The 14,977-nt window shown below is 35.2% G+C and overlaps 1 protein-coding gene across 4 annotated transcripts in view; it reads right to left on the bottom strand.

Moving 5' to 3' along the window:
- The window catches only part of RUNDC3B (RUN domain containing 3B), a 112,078-nt gene that overhangs the window by 61,731 nt on the left and 35,370 nt on the right, over nucleotides 1–14,977 (bottom strand). For all 4 annotated transcript variants that reach the window (XM_079786181.1, XM_079786179.1, XM_079786180.1 and 1 more), the window contains 2 exons: nucleotides 10,241–10,374; nucleotides 391–476 (listed from right to left, as the gene is read on the bottom strand). In XM_079786181.1, coding sequence (XP_079642307.1) covers nucleotides 391–476; nucleotides 10,241–10,374 — 220 coding nt within the window. The remainder of the gene's footprint in view (nucleotides 1–390; nucleotides 477–10,240; nucleotides 10,375–14,977) is intronic.

Raw genomic sequence — 14,977 nt, forward strand, 5'->3', positions numbered from 1 at the left:
ATGTATATTCTTTATAAGCAAAGAAATAAATGATGTAGTGAGGAAAGAAAAAGAATGCTGTAGAATTTAGTGTATTTTTTTTTTCAAATTGGCCAGGGAAAAGTCTGTGCAAAGAATAAAACTGCAACTGTCAAAAAAGTGAGAATTAGAAGTAATTTTTAAAGATTTATTCCAGGCATAATGTGAAGCCTGGAAAGATAAACCATGGTAGATATATGTTGAATTGACAAACTTCAGTTTCCTGAGAAGACAGTGAATTTATCTGAGCAGTATGAAAAGAAGGAAATAACGAGGACTTTAGAAATGAATGAGTCTTCATTCTATTCTTATTTCTAAGGCTTTAGGTGATTCTTTTAAGTATATATTTAAAAATTAAAAGGATTTTTAAACCTGGTTGTTTTGAAGTCTCTCAGAGCTGTAGAGATGTATTCAGATAAATGTTTTTCCATGAGTGCAACTCTGATCCAGGCTCTACCCTAAAAGGAAGAAGAAAGAATCAAACATGGGGGGGGAAATTGAAATTAAAACATATTTTGCTCAATATAAGCATTTTAATATGTAAAGAACAACCCATTCAAAATATATATTTGGTAAAGACTAAAAAATTTTAAGTAGATAATAGGTAAATTTTTATTATGCATAGTATATAGTTTGTTTCTCTGAAGGTATAGGGTTAAGCATGTCAGATTAACTTCCTATCCTCTGAAGAAACAGAACCATTAATACTGAGTTACTTGGATTAGAGACTTCTTTTGAATCACAGAATGTAATCAGAAGACTTATGTTCGATTTCTATACCCAAATCAACATGCTAAATAAAATGACTTCCCTTAAAAAACACAAGAGTGCATTCTCTTTAGTAAAAAACACTTTCATACAGCTTGTTTAAGAAAATTTCTCACCTATCCTTCCAGAGGGAGGGTTTAGACAACCAATAATGAACCAAATTTCATTATCATGCATCCTAATCTTGAGTTTCTGAATTTGGTACCACCACAGCAGTATAAAAACCTGTTACCAAATTTGTAGACCAGAAAGAACAATCACACAACAAAAATATCCCAGAAGCGTGTTCTAGCACAAAATCACAGAAACAGATAATTCTGACTAAATGTGATAATTTATTTTTACTTAGAAAAGGGATAACATCATTCAATAGTTGGGACTAACCAATTAATTTTTTTTTTATAATCCAAAGAGACTATAAAAAAAAAAAGAGATTGTATTTGTAGTGAGAACTTTAAAATTCAATTACTTTCATTTTTACTCAGCCTTTTCACCAATCTCCTGAAAGTCCAGTAAGATCGACTATGTAGAAAACCAAAACAGTGCAATGACAGTTGAGAATCAAGGTGACACTGATCAATATATATCATGGTTGACTACCAGTATGGAGGGGGGGAAAAGCATTCTTTAGAAATTACTCCAACTCTGGTAAATTCACCAGGCTCTTAGACAGGAGGGATAAAAAGGGAGTCAAATCTAGACAGTGATAAAACAGGCTTGGAGCAGCCGTGTTGTCCAAGCTCAAAACCGTTTTAGCTTTGCCCAGGGCTCACTCCCTTGATCTTGATGAGTAAGCCTAAGGGAGCCTACACTTCACTATAGCTGAATGGAACAGTAGAAGGAAGAGGCAAACCACTGGCTAGCAGTCTCAAGATTCTTGAAATTTCATTGAAAAGACACAGAGACTAGTAGTGGTAGCTTGAGTCAAAAGGCCAGGATTTCACCAAAACAGAAGGAAAAGTTGCTCTCCAGAGAAAGTTAGTTCTTATCTATTGCTAGATAAGAAACGTGGGGAAAGTCCTGCTTCCTCGTTTATTAATTTCAATCCATATGAAACTGGGCCACACCTAGTTTCCAGTTCTTGGATGTTTGTGGGATTCTGTTATTGTGATAATAAACTGTGATAATTTTAAAGTATTTTTATTGATTTATAGAGAAAGAGGAAGGGAGAGACAAAAACACTGATGTGAGAGCAAAACATCAATTAGCTGCCTCCTATAGGCCCCCTACCAAGGATAGAGACTGCAACCTGGGCGTGTGTGTGTGTGTGTGTGTGTGTGTGTGTGTGTGTGTGTGTATAAAAGGTAAAGGGATTAAGAAGCATAAATTGGTAGCTACAAAATAGTCATGGGTGTAATGTATAGCATAGGAAATATAGTCAATAACACAGTTATAACTATGTATGGTGCCAGATAGGTACTAGATTTATTGGGGTGACCCCTTCACAAGTTATATAAATCACTGAGTTGTACAGCTGAAACTAATAAAATATTGTACGTCAACTGTATAAAAAAAGAAAAGAAAGAAAAGAAGGAAGTCCCCTGGTCCTGGGAAAACTGATGGTTGATTACCGTAATATAAACCAAAGGAGTAAAGATACTGAATCAAAGAGTATGTATTTCTTTAACGTTAGTAGATAAGGCCAAATGATTTTTCCAAATTGCTTTCTACAAATTTACAGATGATAGGGTTCCGAACATGCTACCTCAAAATGTGGATCTTAAGCTGAAAAAGTTTGAGGTCACTCTAATCTACCCCTGTCCCATCCTTTCAGTCTGCAGGCCGATGCTCTTTCCACTGAGCCAAACCGGTTTCAGCTCCCCTGCCCCATCCTTGTTCCCTCAAAGCAAGAGACAGATCTCCCATGTGAAAGGTAACTTCCCTGTACCAGAGAAAGGGAGGCATCCTCATCACCACAGTCAGAGAAGGCTGCATAAAACCTTGCTACTTCTTCACCATTTACTTCCCTTAGCCTGAATCCCTCTGCCTTGCTAATACTTCACAAATTTATGTTTCTTTGTCTAAAAGGTATAAAAAGCTTCCTGCTCTGGTCACTTCTTTGAGACTCATATTTTTGTGGGGCTGTTAACAATTCTTAATAATGTAATGATATACTAGTATGTTTGGCTCTTTTTGTGTGTGTGGGTTTTTAAGTATATTATTTCTTATTGACTTCAAAGAGGAAGGGAAAGGGAGAGAAAGATAGAAACATCAGTGTTGAGAGAGAAATATTAATTGGCTGCTCCCTGCAGGCTTCTAACTGGGGATCAAGCTTGCAATCCAGGCATGTGCCTTGACCGGGAATCGAACTGTGACCTCCTGGTTCATAGGTTGACGCTCAACCACTAAGCTACCACCGTTTGGCTGTGTTAAAAGCTTTAGATACACATTAAAATATTTAATCCTCCCAAGAACTGTGAGTTGGATTACAATACATTCCATACTTTACTAATGAGGAAAAAAACACAGACACCAATAGAAAACAGGAAACTCCTCTCACAACCACTACACCAACCAACCTGAGTTAATACCCATATACTCTACCTTTCTTCCTATTTCAGGGGATGAACTGTAATCCTTTAAGAAAGTAAAAGAACAAATCACAGAGTAGACAAAGATATTTGAGTTACATGTATTTGAAAATAAGGCTCTCGTTCATAAAAATACAAATAAGTCTTACAAATCCATAAGAAAAAGAAGACTCAATTTAAAAATGAGCCTGCAAGGGGAAGATTTTTACTACAGATTTAATTTCTTTAATAGGTATCAGAATATTCAAATATTTTCTTTCTGTTAGTTTTGTAAGTGATATTTTTTCAAAGAATTTGCCCATTTCCCCTAAATTTTCAAATGTATAGGTGTGAAGTTATTCATAATATTTTCCTTTAGATGTTTAATGTATGTAGGGTCTCTGGGGTTGGGCTCTTCTTCATTCCTGATACTGATAACTTACAATCTCTTTTTTCTTCTTTAATAGTCTTGCTAAAAGCTTATCAATTGTATTAATCTTTTAAAAAACACCAACTTAGGCTTTGTTGATTTTCTTCTGGTGTACATTTGTTTCAATTTAACTGAATTTTCGCTCTTCGTTATTTCTTTCCTTCTACCTTGAGTTTATTACTTTTTAAAAATAGTTTCTCAAGATGAAAGCTTTGATCACTAATTTTCAGCCTTTATTCTTTTGTTTAATAATGCATAAGCCTACTTAAGCATACCTATTTTCCTTTAAGTACAAATTTTTATGTGTTGTATTTTATATTACTTTCCAAACCTTTATTGTGGCTCTTGGGAAAAGAGTTCCTCTGATACAAGCTATTCTGTTTTCACTGGAAGTAGAAACTAATTCATTTCTTACCTCCATGATCATCTTTTTAGGCTCCAAACCCTTCTAACTTGACTCTCTGCCCCTACCCTCCTTTCTATGCATTCTTCATACTGTAACCACTTGATCATTTAAAATGTAACCAGATTACATTACTCTACTGCTTTTTAAAATAAAAAAAAGTAAAAAAGAAACCCTCAAGTAGCTCCCCAATGTATTAAGAATTATATTTAAACTCTTAATCATGACCATATCTTCTATTCTACACCTTGCTTCTTCAGCTTACTATTTGCACAGCATATTTCTTCCCATAATTTACATCCTGATTCAACTACTGCTTCACAGAATCCTTCCTGATCTCTTCCACCACGCCTATCACTTTCTAACTTCCCCTGAGATATTATGTATATATTTATGTTTACTGTATTACTAAAATGGAATATGTGTGTAACATTTGCTCTTTGCCATCTTTTTCACCACTGCCACTCTATCCTCAATATTTACAACGGTTTCGGGCACACAGGAGGTATTCAGTATATACTTGTTAAATAAGTGAATCAAACTAAAGCGGTAAATAACTTGCTCATAGCTACTAGGCACTGGAGCTACCAGTTAGAAGTGTAGAAAAGGAAAGAGGTGAAAAATACAGTATTTTAGAAAGATTCATATGAAGTTAAAATGGAGAGAGTGTAAAACAAATGGGCAGAATCAGAATACGTCTGTTTTCTGCTGGGAAACTGTCTATTTTTAAAGCTCCCCAAGTATGTCTGACAGTATTCCAGATTTGAGGCCATCACAATAAAGAACTGTCATAAAAATGATCAGAAAAATGGCCTCTTTGCAAAACTACATCTTACTGTAAAGTTATGGTATTTGATAACTCTGGTATATCTGATTAATGCCCCCTCTGCCTCTGTCAGGAGAACATTTGGCTAATCTGCTTCTGGGACAGAAGAGTGACAAGCCAGCTTCTGAGCAGATAGGAAATATGGCCAAGCTGAGATGCAGTTATTTTTCTGAGACTACTAATTCTAGTCCGAAACCTAAAAAATAGATGTGTAGAAATCATATGCTCCAGAATCCCTGCATACTGTAGAAAGAGCAGATGCAAATATACCTGATATGGAAAAATATAGACATGATCTCCAATTCAAACATTTTATTCCATTGTTAGGCTATGTGTAGGCCCTAGAAAATAGGTCCAACAAGTCACAGACTAAGCGAAGAAAGGGAAAGGTCGGCATTTCATAGATTTTAGCTTAGTGACAAGGTATCAGGTCTCCCAGGGTGGCAGTTTCTACAATGTGACTCTAAATTATACAGTGGTACTAGAACTGTACACAGACAATCCGGATTCCATCAGCTCAACCATAGTTAAAGAATGTTTCTGTTCCCCCATTAAATGGAATCTGTTTGAGGTCTGGTCAAAACAAAGGCACAAATGCAGGATTTGGCACATGATTGTTCTGTGGTGTTTTGATACTCAACACCATTTTTGGTGTTTTGTGTGTTTCTTTACAAAATAAATATTAACGTTCTCCGCTGAGAGGTGGTGAGCTAGGGTTTGGGTTTCTTTGGTCCACCCATGTCCAAATGTGACATTTCTAATGTTTGTTAGCTTTTCAATTACCTTTTGTACTTTGAGGTATGCTAATTCTATAAATATATTCTCTTCTGTATTGAAAGAGTTTAGAATACACTTGTCATGTTAATCTCTCCCACTTTTAGTTTGAAAATAAGAAAATAAAGTTTATGTAGCACCTGGGTTACTTTCAATTTTCATAGACTTTATCCATTCAAATTACAGCTAGTCTTTTAATCTTAACCTACAGAAACCAAGATATTACTCTTAAACCATAAAGAAAACTAATACAAACTCAATTAAAATGCAAAGGAGAATTCAAATTGTACATTTTTAAAACCTATAAACAGACAATTAGAAAGCAAATAAATGAATAAATTCAATAGTTCAAAAAATGACGGCCAAAGGACTAATAAGACAATTGTGACTAAAAAGAAACTTGTTAATATAAGATAAAACATCTATGAGAAAAAGGTTTTAATTTAAAAATGTAGTTATAACTGACTTTAAAAAGAAGATATTTATTGACCTAAAAAATATGAGGCAGAAAAAAATGATTTAATATAAAAGAGTTCGAAGACACTGAAGCAGAAAGTTAACTGTTGCTCAGACAACCCCTGACTGGAGACTGGCAGGAGGCTGTGCAGAGGGAACAGTGTTTTTAGAAACATCTTCAAAAGATGACAAAAACCATAGCTATTAACTTTACCCAAAAATACACTTCCATATTATGAATTTTAAGCTGTTTAACTATGTTTCTAATTATGTCACTGAATTTAAATATTGTAAATCTTGTTTTTAAAAAATAAATATTAAGTTCATTTTTTACAAACCTGTTTTAATTCCAATATATATCAGTCAATTTTGTGAACCAAAAATTTTCCAAAAGAAAAAAGAATTCCTAAATAAAAATGGATACAGAAACAATAAATTTGGAAACTACACATTTGAAAGATGATTGTTATGCTTTTATAATTTTCAAACTACACATTTGAAAGATGATTGTTATGCTTTTATAAATCTTTTATAATAGAAAGGGGCCCTCCTATTTTTGACACTTAATAATTACAGAATGAAACTAAGTAGAAAATAAAGATTGAATGTGGATATCTAAGGTTTTAAGATCAAGATATAATTCAGTTCATTCTTTCGCAATTATAAACTTACAAGTTACATGTCTGTATAATAAACAAAAGCATAACAATCATCTTTCAAATGTGTAGTTTCCAAATTTATTGTTTCTGTATCCATTTTTATTTAGGAATTCTTTTTTCTTTTGGAAAAATTTTGGTTCACAAAATTGACTGATATATATTGGAATTAAAACAGGTTTGTAAAAAATGAACTTAATATTTATTTTTTAAAAACAAGATTTACAATATTTAAATTCAGTGACATAATTAGAAACATAGTTAAACAGCCTAAAATTCATAATATGGAAGTGTATTTTTGGGTAAAGTTAATAGCTATGGTTTTGTCATCTTTTGAAGATGTTTCTAAAAACACTGTTCCCTCTGCACAGCCTCCTGCCAGTCTCCAGTCAGGGGTTGTCTGAGCAACAGTTAACTTTCTGCTTCCGTGTCTTCAAACTCTTTTAAGTCATTTTTGTTTTTTTGGCCAAGAGGAACCCTCTTCTCACAATCCAATTGCCCTCAGCTGTTGCCTGGGCTTTCTGTTCATACCAAGGTTGAAGCCTCGTGGTGGCTGGTACCATGGATCTGTCTTTCGCCCAGTGGGGTGAGCTGGGCCCTCCCTGGAGAAGAAACCTGGGTTCCCCAAGATATGTGATCAGTGCTGGGGCCCCGCCAGCAGGCGAGGGGATCCCAAGGCAGGAGCTGGGCGTGGAGGCCACGGGGGCATAGCCTACCAAGGAGACAGAACTGAACCTCACATCACCCTGCTTGGCCCCAGAGGATGGCTGGTTAGCCAGAGACGGGTAAGATTCCTCAGGGAAGGAACAACCTAAGACAGGCACAGTCGCAGAGGGGCCATCAGGAGAGAACTTGGGGGTCAACAGAGGTGGGGCACAGACCCTCACCTCCCCAACTTTGCAGGGGCCTGAACCCTCACCCCTTCTGAGGGAGGTCTCCTGCCCCCATGGCTGCTTCGTGCTTCCCATGCCCAGCTCAAATCGGGACCCAGGTAACAGACAGAGACTTGGCCGACAGCAGCTGCCCTCTCACTGCAATAAGACTTATTTGAGTTGTCTTCTACCCATGGTGTGGGGAAGTGGGTTTTTGATATCTAAATCCAGCCTAGCACTAGGAATGCTCAGGGCCTACTCAAGAAGGCAAATAATCCTTTCCACTAATATTTACAGGGTAAAATAAGATTGTTGTTAGAGTATTAAATTTGACAGTAAAATAGTAGTCAAGTTTTCAGACTAATTTAAATTGGCTAATTGAAATAAGCGAATATTCTAGAAAAATTAATTGTACTGGACAAAAAACTGTTTCTAAAGTGTTAACTAAAATTTTTATTGGTAGTTCATCTCATGGTAAAATTGTGTAACACATAATGAACCTAAAGCAGTCATATTTTAGTGCAAAAAATTAAAATTTAAAAGCTATCAAGACTACATTATAAAATTTCCAAAAGCCTCCTAATATTTAAATAAAAAAATGGGGGATAGTAGAATAATATCATGTAAGGAAAAATATCCTGTAAGTAAATTACATGTAGAAAATTTTTACTTTAGAAAATTAACTTTCATTTGTAATGCTAACAGCAAGACACCCATGAAAAACACACATGGTGTCAAAACAAGCCAAAGGAAAATCATTTGGGCAAAAAATGAAAAAGGATCCCAAGTCAAATTTATAGAAAAGATTCCTTTAATAACTTTTGGTCGAGAATATGTTTGTATATTTTCAGAAAACAACTCCAAGACCATGTGGATTCCTGCAACAGAGAGGAATTGACAGGACTGCTCCAGCCATGAAGACAGAAGAGAAACAGCCCAGAGATGGAAGACGCTGACGATGCCTTGCCATACTAGCAGTCAGCAGCTGTGCGTCGCTGCAGGTTGCCCAGGACCAAACCAGAGAGGGTTGGACCTGCATTAACACCATTTGTCCACCATCCAGAACTGAAATATCATTGCTGACACGTACACATAAGGAACTGTTTGACACTGAAATTGGGACTCAAAAGAACTGTTGGCCCAGAAAGAAACTCACTATAGACTGATTCATTTGCCTCTCAGCATAACCATTATTGCTTATCTCATTTTTGGTTTTTATAAGTGTATTTCTAGTATCACATGATCTCACTCATCTAGGGGAAATAATGAACAATATAAACTGATGAACAAAAACAGACCCGGAGACAGGGAAGCATCGATCAGACCGTCAAATCTCAGAGGGAAGGTAGGGGAGGGTGGGGGTAAAGGGCAGAGATCAACCAAAGGACTTGTATGCATGCATATAAGCCTAACCAGTGGTCACAGACAACAGGGGGGTGGGGGCATACGTGGGGAGGGGTGTGGGATAGGGATGGGGGGATGAGGACAAATATGTGATACCTTAAGCAATAAAGAAATTTTTTAAAAAATAGAAAGGAGCCCTAGCCAGTTTGGCTCAGTGGATAGAATGTCAGCCTGCGGACCAAAGGGTCCCCCGGTGCGATTCCGGTCAAGGACACGTACCTCAGTTGCAGGCTCCTCCCTGGCCCTGGTCGGGACATGTGCAGGAGGCAACCAATCGATGTGTTTCTCTCACATCAATATTTCTCTCTGTTTTTCCCTTTCTCTTCCAATCTCTTTAAAAAATATCCTAGGGTAAGGTTTAAAAAAAAAATAGAAAGGAAAGCTACTATGGCAATCCAATTAAAAAAAAACAACTAAACTGAAGCTGATATAGTTTATGTCAGCAGCTCTGGCATTTTACAAACTAGATATCTGCTTCGCGTTCAATCTGATACATTGTACTCAAAGATTGAGATCTAATAAAATTAATAATATTTACTGTATTGTCATAGACATTTTTAAATTACTGTAGAGTGTTTTACTGTGTGTGTGTGTATTTTGTTTTAAGACTCAGCTGATGGTGGGGAAGAACTCAATGATTACTAATAGTAGTTTGATACCATTGTCTTAATTTATACACAGGCACCAGCAATTTTAACCACCATTGTTTCTGCACCAGCAATGAGAATGTTAACACAATGCAAAAGGCAAATAACATTTTGCTCTTACATGAAAAATAGTTTTGACATTATGGATCCCCAGGGTTCTGCTGCACACTGAGAGTCACTGGCTTAGGTAATTCAATAAATAGAGAAAATTCACAGAATAGGATACATTTCATTGTTCTCAGTAGTGACTAGCTTCATACCTTCTTGCTATTCATAAAGAAACAATAAAGGTTCAAGAGCATTCTAAAATAACAAAACACAATAAAAAAGGAAACAAGCCTCTGAAAGATGTTAAATTTGTTCAACTGCTTAATTTCAACAAAGAAAACAAATGTTTTATAGCAAAGAGCTTGAAATTTTCTAATTGGGTCAAGACTGCTTAGGATTATACACATTGCATGTTATTTATGTCTTACCTTAGCTCTAGAGGAACTGACATTTTCCATATTTTCAATGCTGCAGATACAATTCTGTGAAACTTTCCGGCAAGCCACTCTGATATAGTCCCAGAAGCTACGAGGACTTTCATAACCAAACCAGGTTACTTGACCTTCAGGAGACAAATTGCAATACAAAATAAAAGAAAACTAGACTAGAAAATTCAAAATGCAAGAACAATAAAATGCTGAAAATTAAAAGGCAGTGTGGTGTGCTGTAATGGAAAGGATACTGATCTCAATGTCAAACAGCCTGAAATCTAGTCCTGGTCTACCTTTACCTAGTTGTGTTACCTGGGGCAATTTATTTAATGAACCTGAATCACAGTTTTCTCAACAGTAAATTCAAACTAAATGAAGTAAAAAGAGTCTATACACTAAAAAAACATATGGCAGTTTAATATCCTATTATTCTAATTTAGTCTTTTATATATCACATGGATAATTTTCCTGGTGGTTCTAGTTAAGCATTAATTTAAATGTCACCAGTTGTATTCTAAAGCTTTCTCCACTCAGAAAAACAAGAAAGTAAAAAATAAAAAATATAACCTTTTTTCTCCTCTTATATAGATACTTCAAAGAAATGAAATAAATGTGGGTGGTCAGAACTATAAGTAAATATAATCAATTATAATCCTACATTGACTAATCATTCATAATCTTGTACCCACCCATTCTCATCTATAAAGCCACAAAGTTCCCTGGAACTATGATTCATCTGCTCTCTTCTAGTCACCAACCAGGGAAAAGTCCTTCAGGAATTTACCGTTTGAGTAAATGTGTCTACTGATTAACAAATATTCTTTTCTGTGTATCACAATATTGTTATTTCTATGCAGGACTTTGAATAGCAGATCCATGGGAACCATTTTGCACTCTTAGTATTTTTAAATGGGATATGAGACACAGCTTAATACTTTATTCAATTAATCTTACCTAGGTAAGTTGTTTAATCTTAATGTAGAAATATTAGCTTTTCTACTTTTAAATCTGTGCTTTTCGGTTTCAATTAATTTTTTTATCTCAAACTTTCCCTTCCCCAGTAATAGCTTCTCTCTAAGCAACATCAAAGTGTTCTTGTCAGCAAGCACCATTTTAGGAGCCGTGTCTGAAATGGTATGTGATTTCCAACCATGGCAGCCCATGAAAACACCTGGGCTTCCTTTAAAAATGTTCATGCCTGGGCTCCCCCAAAACTAAATGATCAGAATCTTTAGGGGCAGGTCTAGGCATTGGTATTTTTAAAAGCCCCCTCCCCCCCGATATTTCTAATAATATACTTATGGTTAATCAATGAATAGAAAGCCTATACATTGCGACAGGTAACTCCTATCATCTTTCAGGACATTTTAAAGGCCTCCTGTTCTTATAAGCCCTGTGTGATCTCTATGGCGATTCAGTCCCTCCCTATGTGCTGGCATGGCACCCTGTGCTTACTTATCCTTGTCAGTACCTGTTCACTTGATTGCCTCACATAGTAGGTGGTAAAACTGCTAAGGCAGGAATTGTGTCTTATTTTTCTTTAAACGGATCTCTAGCACTTGACACAGTGCTTGGATCATAGTAGGCATTAAACAAAGCAACTGATAAATCAGCACAAAACACATAATCTTAATTGCTATGCTATATAAAAACTTCAATTTTAAAAATCTGAATTAGTATCTTTTTATAGTAACAATGACAATCTAGTATCAAGATTCTCCATGCTAGATTACAAATGCTAAATATTCCAAACAAATACATTTACATATATAAATAAAACACAAAAGCATCTACAAATCCTCACCCAAATATATAACTCAAATGTCTCTTTAAAAATCAAATATTACTACTAACAAACAGAAATCTGTAAGAACACTGTATTTAAAATATCTCTTCTTCCTCTCAATCAATCCCCATTACTGTCCTTTGCTTTTTCTCTTCTTTAGTTAAAGAAGTTCCTAAAACAGTATCTCAATATAGTTTGTCATTAGGGCAATATTCATGCCATCCATTTGTTAGCCATTTGGAGAGGAAGCAGGGTACCTAGTGGTTAGGAATATGGGTTTTGAGTCAAATCACTTTCTATCTATGCAATCTTGAGCAAATGACTTCACTGTATAAGTCTTTCTTCTATAATTAACAATAGCTGTAGTACTGACATGAAAACACTTGGAGATTAGAGAGATAATGTGTGTACAGCAATCAGTACACAGTATAGTACAGATGTTAACAATTTCTACCGTTATTATTACTACTGTCAAATAGTTAAGGGACCAAAGCTCTTCTTCCACCACAAAGTGGGAATGAGATGTAAAATTAAAAAATTTTCCCATAACTTGCTTAGAATCTAAAAAAAATCTTTAAAATTTATTTCCTAATCCAACCTTTTCTCCTATCAACCATTCTAACTTTATCTCCCTAAAATGTCTAGTCTCAACTAATTTTCTTTGCCTTCAATTAATTGGGATCACCCCATAATTTTAAAAAAGGAGGTATAGCTAGCTGCCAGTCCTCCCTCAAGAAACAGAGTGCTAAACAACAGCAGGGACCTTAAAAAAGGGAGAATCTCAAGGTTTCTCTAATGATTTCATTTTAAACCTCATGAGTCTGACATGGCCAAGGAAAAATAGGAATAGTAGAGGTGTTAAAAACCAAAAAATATAACAAAGTCCTATTTTTAGAGGAGAGAAAAGAAAGATTAAAAAATAAATAAATAATCTGGAATTAGGTTAAACAGAGAAAGAATGGGCACTAAATCCTTAGGACTCTTATTACGGGTAGGATATGTGATCTACAAGACTTTCACCCAAGACATGACAAGATTTCCAAAATTGCAAACTGAGAAACTAAACAATTAATAGAATGACATATAAGCATAACTTGCAGGGTTTTAAAAAAAAAAAACTATTAGTATCTTTATAATACTCTACCTACTCAACCAACTAGATGTGAGGATGATTTGGCTTGATTCTGCCTTCTCCCCTCTTCCATGTGCATCATTTCCAATGTGAAGTTCTTAAATCAAAACACTGAATTGTTGTCCACATTCAAAAGATCAGCTTTCATTAGGAGAAGGTGGATTCCCCTGTTAGAATCACTAAACAAACTCTCATGTAAATTGTCTGTATATCCTAGAATTTTATTTAAGTAATTAAATAATTTCTGCATCCATGAAAAGGGTTGAATTTAATTTTAAATAATTTAGAATTGTTTGCCCATGCCAGTGTAGCTCAGTTGGTCGGGCATCTTCCGGTACACTGAAAGGTTGCTGGTTTGATTCTTGGTCATGCCCAGGTTAGTCTTGATCCCCAGTAGGGGGAGTGCAGGAGACAGCTGATGTTTCACTCTTACATCAACATTTTTCTCTCTCTCTTTCCCTCTCCCTTCCTCTCTCTCTCTAAAAAAAAACCAAAAAAACAATTAAAAATTTTTAAAAAATAATAAAAGTATTCAATTGGTTATTTGAAATATTATTAGTTGAACATCACTTTTACTTAAATACAGATTAACTGCTAGCAAAAGACTGTACATATTCTGTAACCAGTATGCAATAGGAAAATTTAAAAAAACCAAACACTACAATCTGATCATGACTTTAAAAACCACTGAATAAAGAATCATTTCCAAGATATTCCATTTCCTTTAAAAATAACCAGAAAAGCAAATCACATTACAAGACGCTGACTAACCTGTATCTCAAAGAAATTTTATTCCAGAGAAAAAATATGCTGTCATTAAAAATTCTCTTTTTAAAGCTCTGGTGAGTACAGATGTATAATATGCTTTCAATTTTATATATTCTTACAAGTTGACTTTTTACCAATGACAAAGTTAAACAAGCTTTTGACACTCATTCCCATTCCATTAATCCAACTCTAATTTGTTTCATGCACAGAAATAAGTGGTGAAAAGTTTGCTAGACTGAAAGGTGATCTGCTAATAACAAGCTATGTAATAACTTTCCCACTGAACTGCCTCATTTTCTGCACCTAAAAATAGCATGTGATTTCTAGAATCCAGTATTATTCTAAAATTACTCTTCTACATTATTTAAGTCAAATGCCTATTCATTTCATGCAATATGTTTGTGTTTGGCTTATAAGTGGTTCTCTAATGAAGTAGTGGTTAATGGCATGTAATCTTTTGATAATATAAAATATAAATGAATATGTTAAGTCACTCCCTTTCTCCACTCTTTATTGGTGCCTAAGATGAAAGAATGAATGGAAACTGTCCTCACAAGCTCAAGTTCTGTCAGCGTTGTAATACATCACCTCGATGACAATATCAAAGACAATTGCCTGTAGCTGCTATTCATCTAGACAAGTAATAAAAACAGTCACATCAAGTTTTAATAAATCACTCTGATATCACTGCAAATGTTTTCAGATGCTTAAAGGAAATTGATTACTTATGGATTTATTGTTGGCAATATATTAATATTTAGATATTAAACTTTTCACTTTAAATTTTGTAACAATAGCCCTAAGTTTCTTACGGCTAACTTGTAAAATCAGTTTGATATTTTCCACTACCTTTTTACTAAACAGAGAGAATTCCCATTTCTGTAAAAGTTAGAATCTTTTCCTTTTAAAAAAAGGTAGTGCAACCCTGGCCAGTGTGTTTCAGTGGGCAGAGCATGGGCCTGTGCACTGAATCTCAGGTTCGATTCCCAGTCAAAGGCACATACCTTGGTTTCATCCCTGGCCCCAGTTGGGCGTGTGTGGGAGGCAA

The sequence above is a fragment of the Cnephaeus nilssonii genome (genome assembly GCF_951640355.1).
Source record: "Cnephaeus nilssonii genome assembly, chromosome: 12".
NCBI classification, from domain to species: Eukaryota; Metazoa; Chordata; class Mammalia; order Chiroptera; family Vespertilionidae; genus Cnephaeus; species Cnephaeus nilssonii.